Here is a 13,823-nt window from a genome sequence, read left to right as displayed (position 1 = left end):
TCAATAAGGTATGTAAATATGTATATCTTAGAAATATATTTCCATTAAAAATAGAAATGGAGGGTGAAGACGGCAAGGTGGTGGAATGAGAAGCCCTAGAACCATGATCTCCCACAGAGACACCAACTTAACAATATACAGTCAAAGGCCTTTATGAACCTCTACAAACCAATTCAGCTGCATCAAGAGAAAAGCAAATCATCATTACAGGGGAGCTCCTGTAAGATTATCAAGGATTTCACAGCACAAAGCTTAGAGGCCAGGAGGGTTGGGAAAATATATGCAAAGTGTTGAAAGAAAAAAAACAGCCAAACCAGAATCTATTGCACAATATTTTCCTTCTAAATTAAGGAGAAATTAAGACTCCCCCAAATAAACAAGAGCTGAGGGAATTCATTACCACTGGACCTGCCTTATAAGAAGTGTTAAAGGTAATCCCTTCAAGTGGAAATAAAAGGATGCTAGCACCACAAAAGCAATAAATTTAAACCTCTCGTAAAGGTCAATATATAGATGAATTTAGAATCCTGTAATACTGTAATGGTGGTGAGTAAATCATTTTAATTTTGTTATAGCCTTTAAGGTAAATGCATAAAAAATAACAATAACTATAAAACTATGTTAATGGATCTACAATATAAAAAGATGTAAATTGTGACATTGATAACAGAGTGAGGACAGAGAGATATAAAGGAGTAGAATTTTTGCATGCAATTGAACTTGTTATCACTTTAAAATAGATTGTTATAAGGTTTGAAAGATATTCCATGCAAATGGTAACAAAAAGAGCACAGAGGTGGTTATATTTATATTAGACAGAAGAGACTCTAAGTCAAATACTGTCACAAGAGATGAAGGACATTATATAATAATGAAAGAGCCAATTGATACAAACGATAAGGTTAGGTCTTGATATCTATCATATTCCAAATATAGATGTATTGAAGATCAAATGTATAAAATGAAACCTTAAAAGTGCTCAGAATTTTAAGTGACTGTATAATCATGCAGAAGAAGAGGATTTTCTAAGAATATACTTGCTTGGTTTTTCATTTTTCTGGTCCTCTTCAAATTTGGTTTGGTCTCCTATAGTGTGCTCCCACAGCATCTCATACTATGTAATGTTCATCACATTTGTAATTATTTGTTTAATAAGAACTCAGTTCTCTTGTCTATAACATGAGTGTAGCACTATTATGACTATTAAATGAGTGGAATAGTCTATGAGACTTAGAGAACGTGTCAAGACATTACTAATAAAAGTTAATATTATTATTCATTTTTTATCCTCAGTGTTTGGCACAGTAGTTGGCACAGTGAAAGAGAAACACAATAATTAGTTTTTGAAAGAATGACTGATACTATTCTTGAAAGAAAAGATTTCAAGATTTGAAAATAAAAATTTTAGAACTTCTGAATGGCAAAAGAGATAAAGTTTAAAGTCCCATTACAAATGTGGAAAACTATAGGATATAAAACAAAAGGTTACCATTTTTAATTTTTTTGCAGAATCTTAAATCAAAAAGAAGAAAAGATTAACACACCTATAAGATATAGGTAAAAACTTCAAGAAAAGCAATTGATAAGACAATCCAAAATGCCAATGGCCAATAAACATGAATATTTGTTTAACATCATTATTATTCAAACTATTTCACTTAAAGAGGTTTCACTTTTCTTCTATCAAATTATTAGAGGTCAAAAAAATCTAATTAATACCTAGTTTTGAAGAAGGGTGAAGAGAAAGGGGCAACCTTCTACACCTGATAGGATATGATATTGTGGCAATATATTTCAAAAAGCTTATAACTCTATATACTTTTCAGCACAACAGTCCCATTTTTAAGATTAAGAAAATGTTAAGATTAGGAACAACTAATTAGTGATAAGATGTTCAGCCAACCATTATTTTAATAGTAAATATTGGAATCAACCTCAATTTTCAATAGGTTAAGTAATTGTGATGCAGCCAATAGAATACTATGCAATCACTTAAAATGTTATACAAAAAATATATACTTAATGAAAAGAAACATGTTTGTAATATAAAGTTAAATGTAAAACAACTCAGGTTACAAATCTGTATGGTCAATGTTTAATAATTTTATAAGACTATTAGGGGGGAGAGAGAGAGAAAGAGAATCTGGGTGGATATAACATGAAAAGATTCAGAATTATTATTCCTGGAGGTATGGTTACTGCAGATTTTATTTTTATCTTTGTCCTCTTTCCTTCTTATTTGTTTGTATGTAATAATTTAAAAAGAAACTTTACAAGTATTTACTTTCAACTTAAAAATATCTTGGTGCTTCAATAATACAGAAGACTGAATTCCAAGCATTGCAGATAATGAAAGCATTACTAAACGTGGAAACGTTGACTTGCACAATTACTGCAGAGTGACATTCAGGACAAAATATCACCTTGGATTCAGAATTAGTGCAGGATCTTAACCACATCACTACTGGAAATGTACCCAGAGCTGTCCATGTTGTATATATTTAAGTTGTCTTAATAATAGAGCAACCATTTATTTATAAATGATGGCCAAAGGTACATTTAAAAAATGTCTATTAAATATATTAGTAGTACTAATAATATTGTTTCTTAAAGTTTTCAATTGAAAACTGTGATAAAATTCCAAAGCAACATGAGCAGATTAATGGTAATAATATGGGTTATCAAACTAATTGAAATACATGGTTGTTAACATGAAATCTTAACCCATTGAAATTTCTTTCCTGGTTTAGAATGAGCTTTCTGTGAATAAAATATGGTAAATGTAAAAAGATCTTGGTTAATAAATGAAGAATGAAGCTAGAAACCTCGTTTAAAGAGCTAACTGAAAAAAGCTATGAATAATAGGGCAGCTATTGCGTTTTTCATTACCTGAGGAGAAGACTATGCTGAAGCATGTATTGAATCCAGTGATAGCCAGGATGTCGTCCAAACTGCTAGCAGCTATTAGCAACGTTGGAATGCCTTTCTCAATACCATATCCATTTTCTTGCAAAAGTAGCATGGAAGGGATAACAACAGCTGGAGAGACGGCACCTATTACAAAACTGAGAGGAGGACTTTGAAAACCAGTTTGAAAACATCCTTTTAACCAAATAGGATATATTTTATCATCAATTTTACAACAAATATATTAACCATTACTATAACTTCAAATGTAAAAATTCTGCCTTAGAGTGAATGTCATTTAATGGTGGCAAATTTTTTGCAGTTTTTTTAGTGATGGCTAAAATGTAATAGAGACTTCATTCAAGGTATTGAGCAGAACATAAATGCAGTCTCTACCCCATCCCTAAATTCTTTGAGATGAAGATATAAAAATAAAAGGAAATCCAAAATCTAACTAGGAAAAAAACCCCAACCAAACAGAGAATTCCTCAATGGACAAGAAACAAATGTATCCCAGAAAGTTGAGACAGTTTAGGACTGAGAAAGGAAACCACAAGCGAAAATATGTACAAGATAGCTTCAAAAGATATGGTGTACTTCTACAAATGCTATAGGGCCAGAAATGTTGGATGCTGGTAGCAGAAGGGAACTCTAAGGAAATCAAATGAGTGATTATTTGGAATGTCACTGTAAGAATGGCCAGATAGAGAAGATTCAAGGTGGTGCTGTGGGAGGTTTTGGGAGAACTCCTCCCAAAACCACATATAATATGAAAATATGGTTAATACAACAATTCCTAAAAGAACAACAGGAAATAAGGCTGCACCAGACTGCATACACCTGGAGAACAGAGCAGACTTCATGAAACAGGGTAACATACCAAAGCCTTGATCACGTGGGACCCAAGCCCTTCCACAATCCCAGCTCACTGGCAGGAGGAAGAGAAATGGAGCGGGAAGGGGGGTGGAAGCCTAGGACTGCTGAACACCCAGCCCTGGAGATCTGCTTTGGGAGCACAAACCTACATTGCATGGTGCTCTGGAGATTAGTGGGGTTGGAAAGCTAAAACAGGGCAGAATACTTGGAGAGACTTAGTTCCAGCTGATTGCAGAGGACAGGATCCACATTCAGCTGCTCTGGAACAAAGGAAAGGTGGGTGGTCTTAGAGACTTCATAGCAGCGAGAGGGCTGCTTAAGAGGCGGGATTTGCATGGAGCTTGCTGACTGGGAGAGGGAAGAGATGCACAAGGTTGTCTGGATACACTCCACCCAGAAGCTTGGGAACTTTTAGGAGCTTCAGGCACTCCATTTCCCAGGCTGCCTACTCAGCTCCAAGGCCCACCAGTGTGATATGCAGCCCACTGAGTCTTGTTCCTGGCCTGCCAGCATGGCTCGCAAACCAGCAATCCATGCCCTGGCGTCAGACCAGCCAGAGGGAAGCCCCACCTATGGCAGTTACAGATGCAAAGCACAGAGGCTTTACACCTGTGTGCTTGGACCACTGGTTCTGACAGTGGACACAGGCACTGTAGCCTGGAAGAAGGAAACAGCTATTTTCTACCCCTAGGCATGAGCGCTGCACCCTTGTAAACCCCAACATCACACCAGGGGCTGAGCAGTGACAGAGACCAGAGATTCTGGCCACATACAAATATGAAATTTCAAAATAACCTGGTTCAAACAAAAATCTCGGAAACACCAGATAAAGGGCCAAATGAAACCAAATTCACCAATCTTCCTGAAAGAGAGTTCAAAATAAAAATCATAAACATGCTTATGGAGGCACAGAAAAATATTCAAGAACTCAGGGACAAATTTAGGATGGAGATTCAACCATTAAGAAATTCCATATCTGAAATGAAACACTCAATGGGGAGATTTAAAAGCAGATTAGATGTAGTAGAAGAGATGGTACATGGAATAGAAATTAGAGAACAGGAGTACAAAGAAGATGAGGCACAGAGAGAAAAAAGGATCTCTAAGAAAGAAAGAATATTGAGAGAACTGTGTGACAAATCCAAACAGAACAATATTCTTATTATAGGGGTATCAGAAGAAGAAGAAGAGAGAAAAAGGGATAGAAAGTGTCTTTGAGGAGGTAATTGCTGAAAACTTCCCAAATCTTGGGAAGGAGATAGTCTCTCAGGCCATGGGGGTAGACTGATCTCCCAACACAAGGGACCCAAGGAAGATAACATCAAGACATATAATAATTAAAATAGTGAAGATCAAGAATGAGGATAGACTTTTAAAAGCAGCTAGAGAGAGAAGAAAGATCATATACAACAGGAAACCCATCAGGCTATCATCAGACTTCTCAACAAAAACGTCAAGAAGGGAGTGGCATTATATATTTAATGCAATGAAGCAAAAGGACCTCGAACCAAGAATACTCCACTTGGCAAGATTATCACTTAAATTTGAAGGAGGCAATTTTCAGATAAGCAGAAGCTGAGATAATTTACCTTCCACAAACCACCTCTACAGTCTATTTTGGAGGGACTGCTATAGATGGAAATATTCCTAAGGCTAAATAGCTGCCACCAGGGGAAATAAAAACACAGCAAAGAAAGAAGAACAATTAAATACAAAGCAGACGCAAAATCAAGTCACTTCTCCCAAAGTCAATCAAGGGATAGACAAACAGTACAGAATATGATACCTAATATATAAAGAATGGAGGAAGAAGAAAAAGGAGGGGAAAAAATGAACCTTTAGGTTGTGTTTATAATAGCATATAAGAGAGTTAAACTAGACTGTTAGTAAGGGAATTACCCTTGAACCTTTGGTGACCAAGAATCTAAAGGTTGCAATTGCAATAAATACATACCTATTGAAAATCACCCTAAATGTAAATGGTCTGAATGCACCAATCAAAAGACATAGAGTCACTGAATGGATTAAAAAAACCAGACCCATCTATATGCTGCCTACAAGAGAATCACTTCAAACCCAAAGACATACACAGTGAAAGTAAAGGGAAGGAAAAAGATATTTCATGCAACTAATAGGGAGAAAAAAGCAGGAGTTGCAGTACTTGTATCTGACAGAATAGACCTCAAAAGAAAGAAAGTCACAAAAGACAAAGAAGGACATTACATAATGATAAAGGGATCAGTCCAACAAGGTGATATAACCATTATAAATATCAATGCACTGAACACAGGAGCACCTACATATGTGAAATGAATACAAACATAATTAAAGGGGGAAATAGAATGCAACACATTCATTTTAGGAGACTTCATCACTCCAAAGGACAAATCAACAAGACAGAAAATAAGTAAGGAGACAGAGGCATTGAACAGTGGATTAGAACAGATGGATCTACCAGATATCTACAAAACACTATCCAAAAAGAACAGAATATACATTTTACTCAAGTGCACATGGAACATTTTCAAGAATAGATCAGATACTAGGCCACAAAAAGAGTCTCGGTAAATTTAAAAAGATTGAAATTATACCACCGAGCTTCTCAGATCACAAAGGTATGAAACCAGAAATAAATTATGCAAAGAAAATGAAAAATCCCACAAACACATGGAGGCTTAATAACATGCTCCTAAATAATCAATGGATCAATAACTAAATAAAAGCAGAGATCAAGCAATATATGGAACAAATGACAATAATCAACACTGCAAAATCTTCTGGGACACAGCAAAGGCCATGCAAAGAGGGAAGGCCTACCTCAGGAAAGACGAACAATCCCATATGAACAGTCTAAGCTAACTATTAAAAAGAAACTAGAAAAATAACAAAAGAAGCCCAAAGTCAGTAGAAGGAGGGACATAATAAAGATTAGAGGAGAAATAAATAAAATCAAGAAGTATAAAACAGTACAAAGAATCAATGAAAGCAGGAGCTGGTTCTTCAGGAAAATAACCAAATAGATAAACCACTAGCCAGACTTATCAAGAAAAAAGGAGAGTCTGCACACATGAAAAGAATCAGAAATGAGAAAGGAAAAATCAATATGGACATTACAGTAATATAAAGAATGATTAGAGAATACTATGAAAAATAATATGCTAACAAACTGGATAACCTGGAAGAAATGGACAACCTTCTAGAAAAATACAACCTTGCAAGGCTGACACAGGAAGAAACAGAAAATCTGAACAGACCAATTACTAGCAAAGAAATTGAACTGGTAATCAAACTACCTAAGAGCAAAACGCCTGGCCAGATGGTTTCACTGCTGAATTTTATCAAACATTTAGTGAAGACCTAATACCCATCCTCCTTGAAGTTTTCCAAAAATAAAAGCAGAGGGAATATTCCCAAACTCATTCTATGAGGCCAGCATCACCCTAATACCAAAACCAGACAAAGACACCACAGCAAAAGAAAATTACAGACCAATATCCCTGATGAACATGCATGCAAATATATGCAACAAAATATTAGCAAACAGAATTCAAAAATACATCAAAAAGATCATCCATAATGATCAAGTAGGTATTCATTCCAGGGATGCAAGGATGGTACAACATTCGAAAACCCATCAACATCATCCACCACATCAACAAAAAGAAGGACAAAAACCACATGATCATGTCCATAGATGCTGAAAAAGCATTCGACAAAATTCAACATTCATTCATGATAAAAACTTCCAACAAAATGAGTATAGAGGGCAAGTACCTGAACATAATAATGGCCATATATGACAAACTCACAGCCAACATCATACTTCAGCAAGAAGCTAAAAGCTTTTCCTTTGAGATTGGGAACAAGACAAGGTTGCCTACTCTCCCCACTTTTATTCAATATAGTTCTGGAGTTCCTAGCCATGGTAATCATACAACACAAAGAAATAAAAGGCACCCAGATTGGCAAGGAAGAAGTTAAACTGTCCCTGTTCGCAGATGACATGATATTGTACATAAAAAACCTTAAAGACTCCACTCCAAAACTACTAGATCTAATATCTGAATTAAGCAAAGTTGTGGGATACAAAATTAATACACAGAAATTTGTTGCATTCCTATAAACTAATGATGAACTAGCAGAAAGAGAAATCAGGAAAACAATTCCATTCATAATTGCATCAAAAACAATCAAGTATCTAGGAATATATCTAACCAAGGAAGTGAAAGACCTATACTCTGAAAACTACAAGAAACTCATGAGAGAAATAGAGGATGATACCAATAAATGGAAATACATTATTGTCATTTGTTCCATATATTGCTTGATCTCTGCTTTTATTTCATAATGAAATCGAATCTGAGCTTATGGATAGGAAGATTTAATATTGTCACAGTGGACATTGTGCCTAAATCAATCTACAGATTCAATGAAATCCCTATCAAAATACCAATAGCATTCTTCAAGACACTAGAGCAAATAGTTCTAAAATTTATATGGAGCCACAAAAGACCCCAAATAGCAAAAGGAATCCTGAGTAGGAAGAATAAAGTGGGGGGGGGGGGGAAGGTTTATGCTCCCTGACTTCAAGCTCTCCTACAAAGGCACAGCAATAAAGCAATTTGGTACTGGCACAGGAACAGACCTATAGACCAATGGAACAGACTAGAGAGCCCAGATATAAACCCAAGCATACATGGTCAATTAATATACAATAAAGGAGCCATAGATATACAATGGGGAAATGAAAATCTCTTCAATAGCTGGTGTTGGCAAAAATGGACAGCTACATGGAAGAGAATGAAACTGGATTATTGTGTAACCCCATACACAAAAGTAAACTCAAAAGGGATCAAAGACCTGAATGTAAGTCATGAAACCATAAAACTCTTAGAAGAAAACATAGGCAAAAACATCTTGAATATAAACATGAGCAGAGAGAGGATTAAAGATAGCAGTGTGAGAGGTGAGACAGAGGCTTCCTCCTAAAACTGCATATAATATGAAAATAAAATTAATATGACTAACCCCTAAAGAGCAACAGGAAAGAGGGCTGCACCAAACTGCATACACCGGGAGAAAAGAATAAACCTCACAGAACAGGTATGAAAGCCATGGCCTGGCTGGACACAAGCCCTTCCCCAACTCCAGCTCACCGGCAGGAGGAAGAGAAATGGAATGGTGGGGGGAAGTGGAGGCATGGGACTTCTGAATACCTAACTCCTGAGATCTGCTCTGGGAGCACAAACCTACATGTCATGGTGCTTTCATGGTATTCTTATGATTAGGCAGTCAGAAAGCTAAAACAGGCAGAATACCTGGAGAGACTGAGATTCTAGTCACTTGTGGAAAGCAGGGATTCATATCTGGCTGCTCTGGGATAAAAGAAAGGTGGGCAGTCTGAGAGACTTCCTAACAGCAAGAGTGCTGCTAAAGGGACAAGGATTTCACAGAGCTTACTGCTCAGGAGAAAGGACAGGTAGATAAAATTGTCTGGGCACACTCTGCCTAGAAGGCTGGGAACTTTCTCAATCTTCAGACTCTGCAGCTCTCTGGCTGGCTACACAGCTCCAAGTACCACCTCCATGATATGCAGCCTACTGCGTCTTTCTCCCAGCCAGCCCCACCTGGCTCACAAACTGGCAAACCCTACCCTGGCATTAGGTCAGCCAGAGGGCAGCCCCATCTACAGCAACTACAAATGCAAAGCATAGAGGCTTATAACTGTGTGCTCGCCCCACTAGTTCTGGCAGGGGAGGCAGGCATAGCAGCTGGGAAGCAGGAAAAAGCTCTTTCCTTCCTTCAGACACTAATACTGCTGCCCTGTGACCCTCAACATTGCTTCAGGGACTCAGCAGCTCCAGAGAGTAGAGCTTCTGGGCAATAGAGGGCACCATATACAAATATGAAATGCCAAAGAAACCTGGTTCAAAGTAAAATTATGAATACAACGCCTCAGAAAGATTCAAATGAAATCAACCTCCTCCTCCTCATGAATCTTCCTGAAAGGAATTTTAAAATGAAAATCATTAACATGCTCCTGGAGGTACAGAAAACTATTCAAGAACTCAGGAATGAATTCCAGTCAGAGATCCAATCATTGAAGAGCACAATGGAGGGTATTAAAAGTAGATTAGATACAGTGGAGAAGACAATAAATTAAATAGAAATTAGAGAACAGGAATACAAAGAAGATGAGGCACAGAGAGCAAAAAAGAATCCCTAAGAATGAAAGAATATTGAGAGAACTGTGTGACCAATCCAAATGGAACAATGTTTGCATTATAAGGGACCAAAGAAGAGAGAGAAAAAGGGATAGAAAGTGTCTTTGAGGAGGTAATTGCTGAAAACTTCCCCAATCTGGGGAAGGAGATAGTCTCTCAGGCCATGGAGATGCACAAATGTCCCAGCACAAGGGACCCAAGAAAGATAATACCAAGACATATAGTAATTAAAATTGCAAAATCAAGGATAAGGACAGACTATTAAAAGAAACCTGTGAGAGAAATTAGATCACACACAAAGGAAAGACCATCAGGCTATCATCAGACTTCTCAGCAGAAACCTTACAGGCCAGAAGGGAGTGGCACGATATAGTTAATGTAAAGAAGCAGAAGAGCCTCAAACCAAGAATACTTTATCTGGAAAAATTATCATTTAAATTTGAAGGAGGGACTAAACAATTTCCAGATAAGAAAAAGCTGAGAGAATTTACCTCCCACAAAGCATCTCTACAGTGTATTTTGGGGGGACTACTACAGATGGAAATGTTTCTAAGGTTTAATAGCTGTCACCAGAGGTAATAAAACCACAGTAAAGAAAGCAGAACAGCTAATTATTAAGCAAATATAAAATTAAACCAACTATCCCCAAATACAATCAAGGGACAGACAAAGAGTACAGAATATGATACTAATATATAAAGAATGGAGGAAGAAGAAAAAAAGAACCTTTAGATTGTGTTTGGAATAGCATATTAAGTGAGTTAAATTAGACTCTTAGATGGTAAGGAAGTTAACCTTGATCCTTTGGTAACCATGAATCTAAAGCCTGCAATGGCAATAAGTACATACCTATCGATAATCACCCTAAATTTAAATGGACTGAATGCACCAATGAAAAGATAAAGAGTCACTGAATGGATAATAAAAGGAGACCCATCTATATGCTGCCTACAAGAGACTCACTTTAAACCCAAAGACATACACAGATTAAAAGTGAAGGGATGGAAAAAGATATTTTATGCAACTAATAGAGAGGAAAAAGCAGGAGTTGCAGTACTTGTATCAGACAAAATAGACTTCAAAACAAAGAAAATCACAAGAGACAAAAAGGACATTACATAATGATTAGGGGGTCAATCCAACAAGAAGATATAACCATTATCAATATCTATGCACCCAACACAGGAGCACCTACATATTGAAAGAATACTAACAGAATTAAAAGGGGAGATATAGTGCAATGCATTCTTTCTAGGAGACTTCAACAGTCCACTCAGTCCAAGGACAGATCAACCAGACAGAAAATAAGTAAGGAGACAGAGGCACTGGAGAATGCATTAGAACAGATGAACCTAACAGACACCTACAGAATTCTACACCCAAAAGCAGCAGAATACACATTCTTCTCAAGTGTATAGATCATATACTAGGCCACAAAAAGAGCCTCAGTAAATTCAAAAAGATTGAAATTGTACCAACCAGCTTCTCAGATCACAAAGGTATGAAGCTAGAAATAAATAATGCAAAGAACACAAAAAGTCCCACAAACACATGGAGGCTTAACAACATGCTCCTAAATAACCAATGGATCAATGATCAGATAAAAACAGAGATCAAGCAATATATAGAGGCAAATGACAACAATAGTTCAACACTGCAAAATCTGTGGGATGCAGTGAAGGCCATGCTAACAGGAAAGTATATTGCAATACAGGCCTGCCTCAGGAAAGAAGAACAATCCCATATGAAAACTCTAAACTCCCAATTAATGAAACTAGAAAAAAAGAACAAAAGAGGCCCAAAGTCAGTAGAAAGAGGGACATAATGAAGATTAGAGCAGAAATAAAGAAAATCAAGAAGTATAAAACAATAGAAAGAATCAATGAAAGCAGGAGCTGGTTCTTTGGAAAATAAACAAAATAGATAAACCCCTAGTCAGATTTATCAAGAAAAAAAGAGAGTCTGCACACATAAACAGAATCAGAATTGAGGAAGGAAAAATCACTATGGACACCACAGAAATACAAAGAATGATTAGAGAGTACTATGAAAAATTATATATATCCAGTAACAAACTGGATAACCTGGAAGGAATGGACAACGTTCTAGAAAAATACAACCTTCCAAGGCTGACCCACAAAGTAGCAGAAAATCTGAACAGACCAATTACCAGCAATGAAATTGAATTGGTAATCAAAACACTACCCAAAAACAAAACCACTGTACCAGAAGGCTTCACTGCTGAATTTTTTCAAATATTTAGTAAAAACCTAATCCCCATCTTCCTTAAAGTTTTCCAAAGAGTAGAGGAAGAGGGAATACTTCCAAACTCATTCTATGAGGCCAGCATCCCCCTAATACCAAAACCAGAAAAAGACACCACAAAAAAAAAGAAAATTACACACGAATATCCCTGATGAACATAGATGCAAATATATGGAACAAAATATTAGCAAACAGAATTCAAAAGTACATAAAAAAGATCATCCATATGACCAAGTAGGTATTCATTCCAGGGATGCAAGGATGGTACAACATTCGAAAATCCATCAATATCATCCACCACATTAACAGGAAGAAGCCCAAAAACCACATGATCATGTCCATAGATGCTGAAAAAGCATTTGAGAAAATTCAACAGCCATTCATGATAAAAACTCTCAACCAAATGGGTACAGAGGGCAAGTACCTCAACATAATAAGGGCCACATATGACAAACTCACAGCCAACATCATACTTAACAACAAGAACTGAAAGCTTTTCCTTTAAGATCAGGAACAAGAAAAGGATGCCCACTCTCCCACTTCTATTCAACATAGTTCTGGAGGTCCTAGACACGGCAACCATGAAACATAAAGAAATAAAACGCATCCAGTTTGGCAAGGAAGAAGTTAAACTGTCCCTGTTTGCAGATGATATGAGATTGTAAATAAAAAACCCTAAAGACTCCACTCCAAAACTACTAGATCTAATATCTGAATTAAGCAAAGTTGTGGGATACAAAATTAATACACAGAAATCTGTTGCATTGCTATATACTAACAATGAACTAGCAGAAAGAGAAATCAGGAAAACAAATCTATTCACAGTTGCACCAAAAAGAATAAGATACCTAGGAATAAACTTAACCAAGGAAGTGAAAGACCTTTACTAAGAAACTACAAGACACTCATGAGAGAAATTAAAGAAGATACCAATAAATGAAAACACATCCTGTGCTCATGGATAGGAAGATTTAATATTGTCAAAATGGCCATCGTATCTAAATCAATCTACAGATTCAATGCAATTCCTATCAAAATACCAACAGCATTCTTCAACAAACTACAGAAAATCATTCTAAAATTCATATGGAACCACAAAAGACCCTGAATAGCCAAAGCAATCCAGAGAAGGAAAAATAAAGCTGGGGGGATTATGCTACCCCACTTCAAGCTCTACTACAAAGCCACAGTAATGAAGACAATTTGGTACTCGCACAGGAACAGAACCATAGACCAATGGAACAGACTAGAGAGCCCTGATATAAACCCAACCATATATGTTCAAATAGTATACAATAAAGGAGCCATGCACATACAATGGGGAAATGACAGCCTCTTCAACAACTGGTGTTGGCAAAACTGGACAGCTACATGCAAGAGAATGAAACTGTATTATTGTTTAATCTCATACACAAACGTAAACTCAAAATGGATCAAAGACCATGATCTAAGTCATTAAACCATAGAACTCTAAGAAGACAACATAGGCAAACATCTCCTGAATATAAGCATGAGCAACTACTTTTTGAACACATCTCCTTGAGCAAGGGA

At 36.6% G+C, this 13,823-nt stretch overlaps 1 protein-coding gene across 4 annotated transcripts in view; it reads right to left on the bottom strand.

Annotated features, from left to right (window-relative positions):
* The window catches only part of SLC9B1 (solute carrier family 9 member B1), a 94,596-nt gene that overhangs the window by 14,123 nt on the left and 66,650 nt on the right, over nucleotides 1-13,823 (bottom strand). For 3 of the 4 annotated variants that reach the window (XM_073237233.1, XM_073237232.1, XM_073237230.1), the window contains one exon: nucleotides 2,890-3,077. In XM_073237233.1, the coding sequence (XP_073093334.1) occupies nucleotides 2,890-3,077 (188 nt within the window). The remainder of the gene's footprint in view (nucleotides 1-2,889; nucleotides 3,078-13,823) is intronic. The other variant, XM_073237231.1, reaches the window with a different exon arrangement.

Source organism: Manis javanica, chromosome 5 (assembly GCF_040802235.1).
Source record: "Manis javanica isolate MJ-LG chromosome 5, MJ_LKY, whole genome shotgun sequence".
Lineage (NCBI taxonomy): Eukaryota > Metazoa > Chordata > Mammalia > Pholidota > Manidae > Manis > Manis javanica.
The sequence above is the reverse complement of the archived record's forward strand: the minus strand, read 5'-3'. Positions and strand labels throughout refer to the sequence as shown.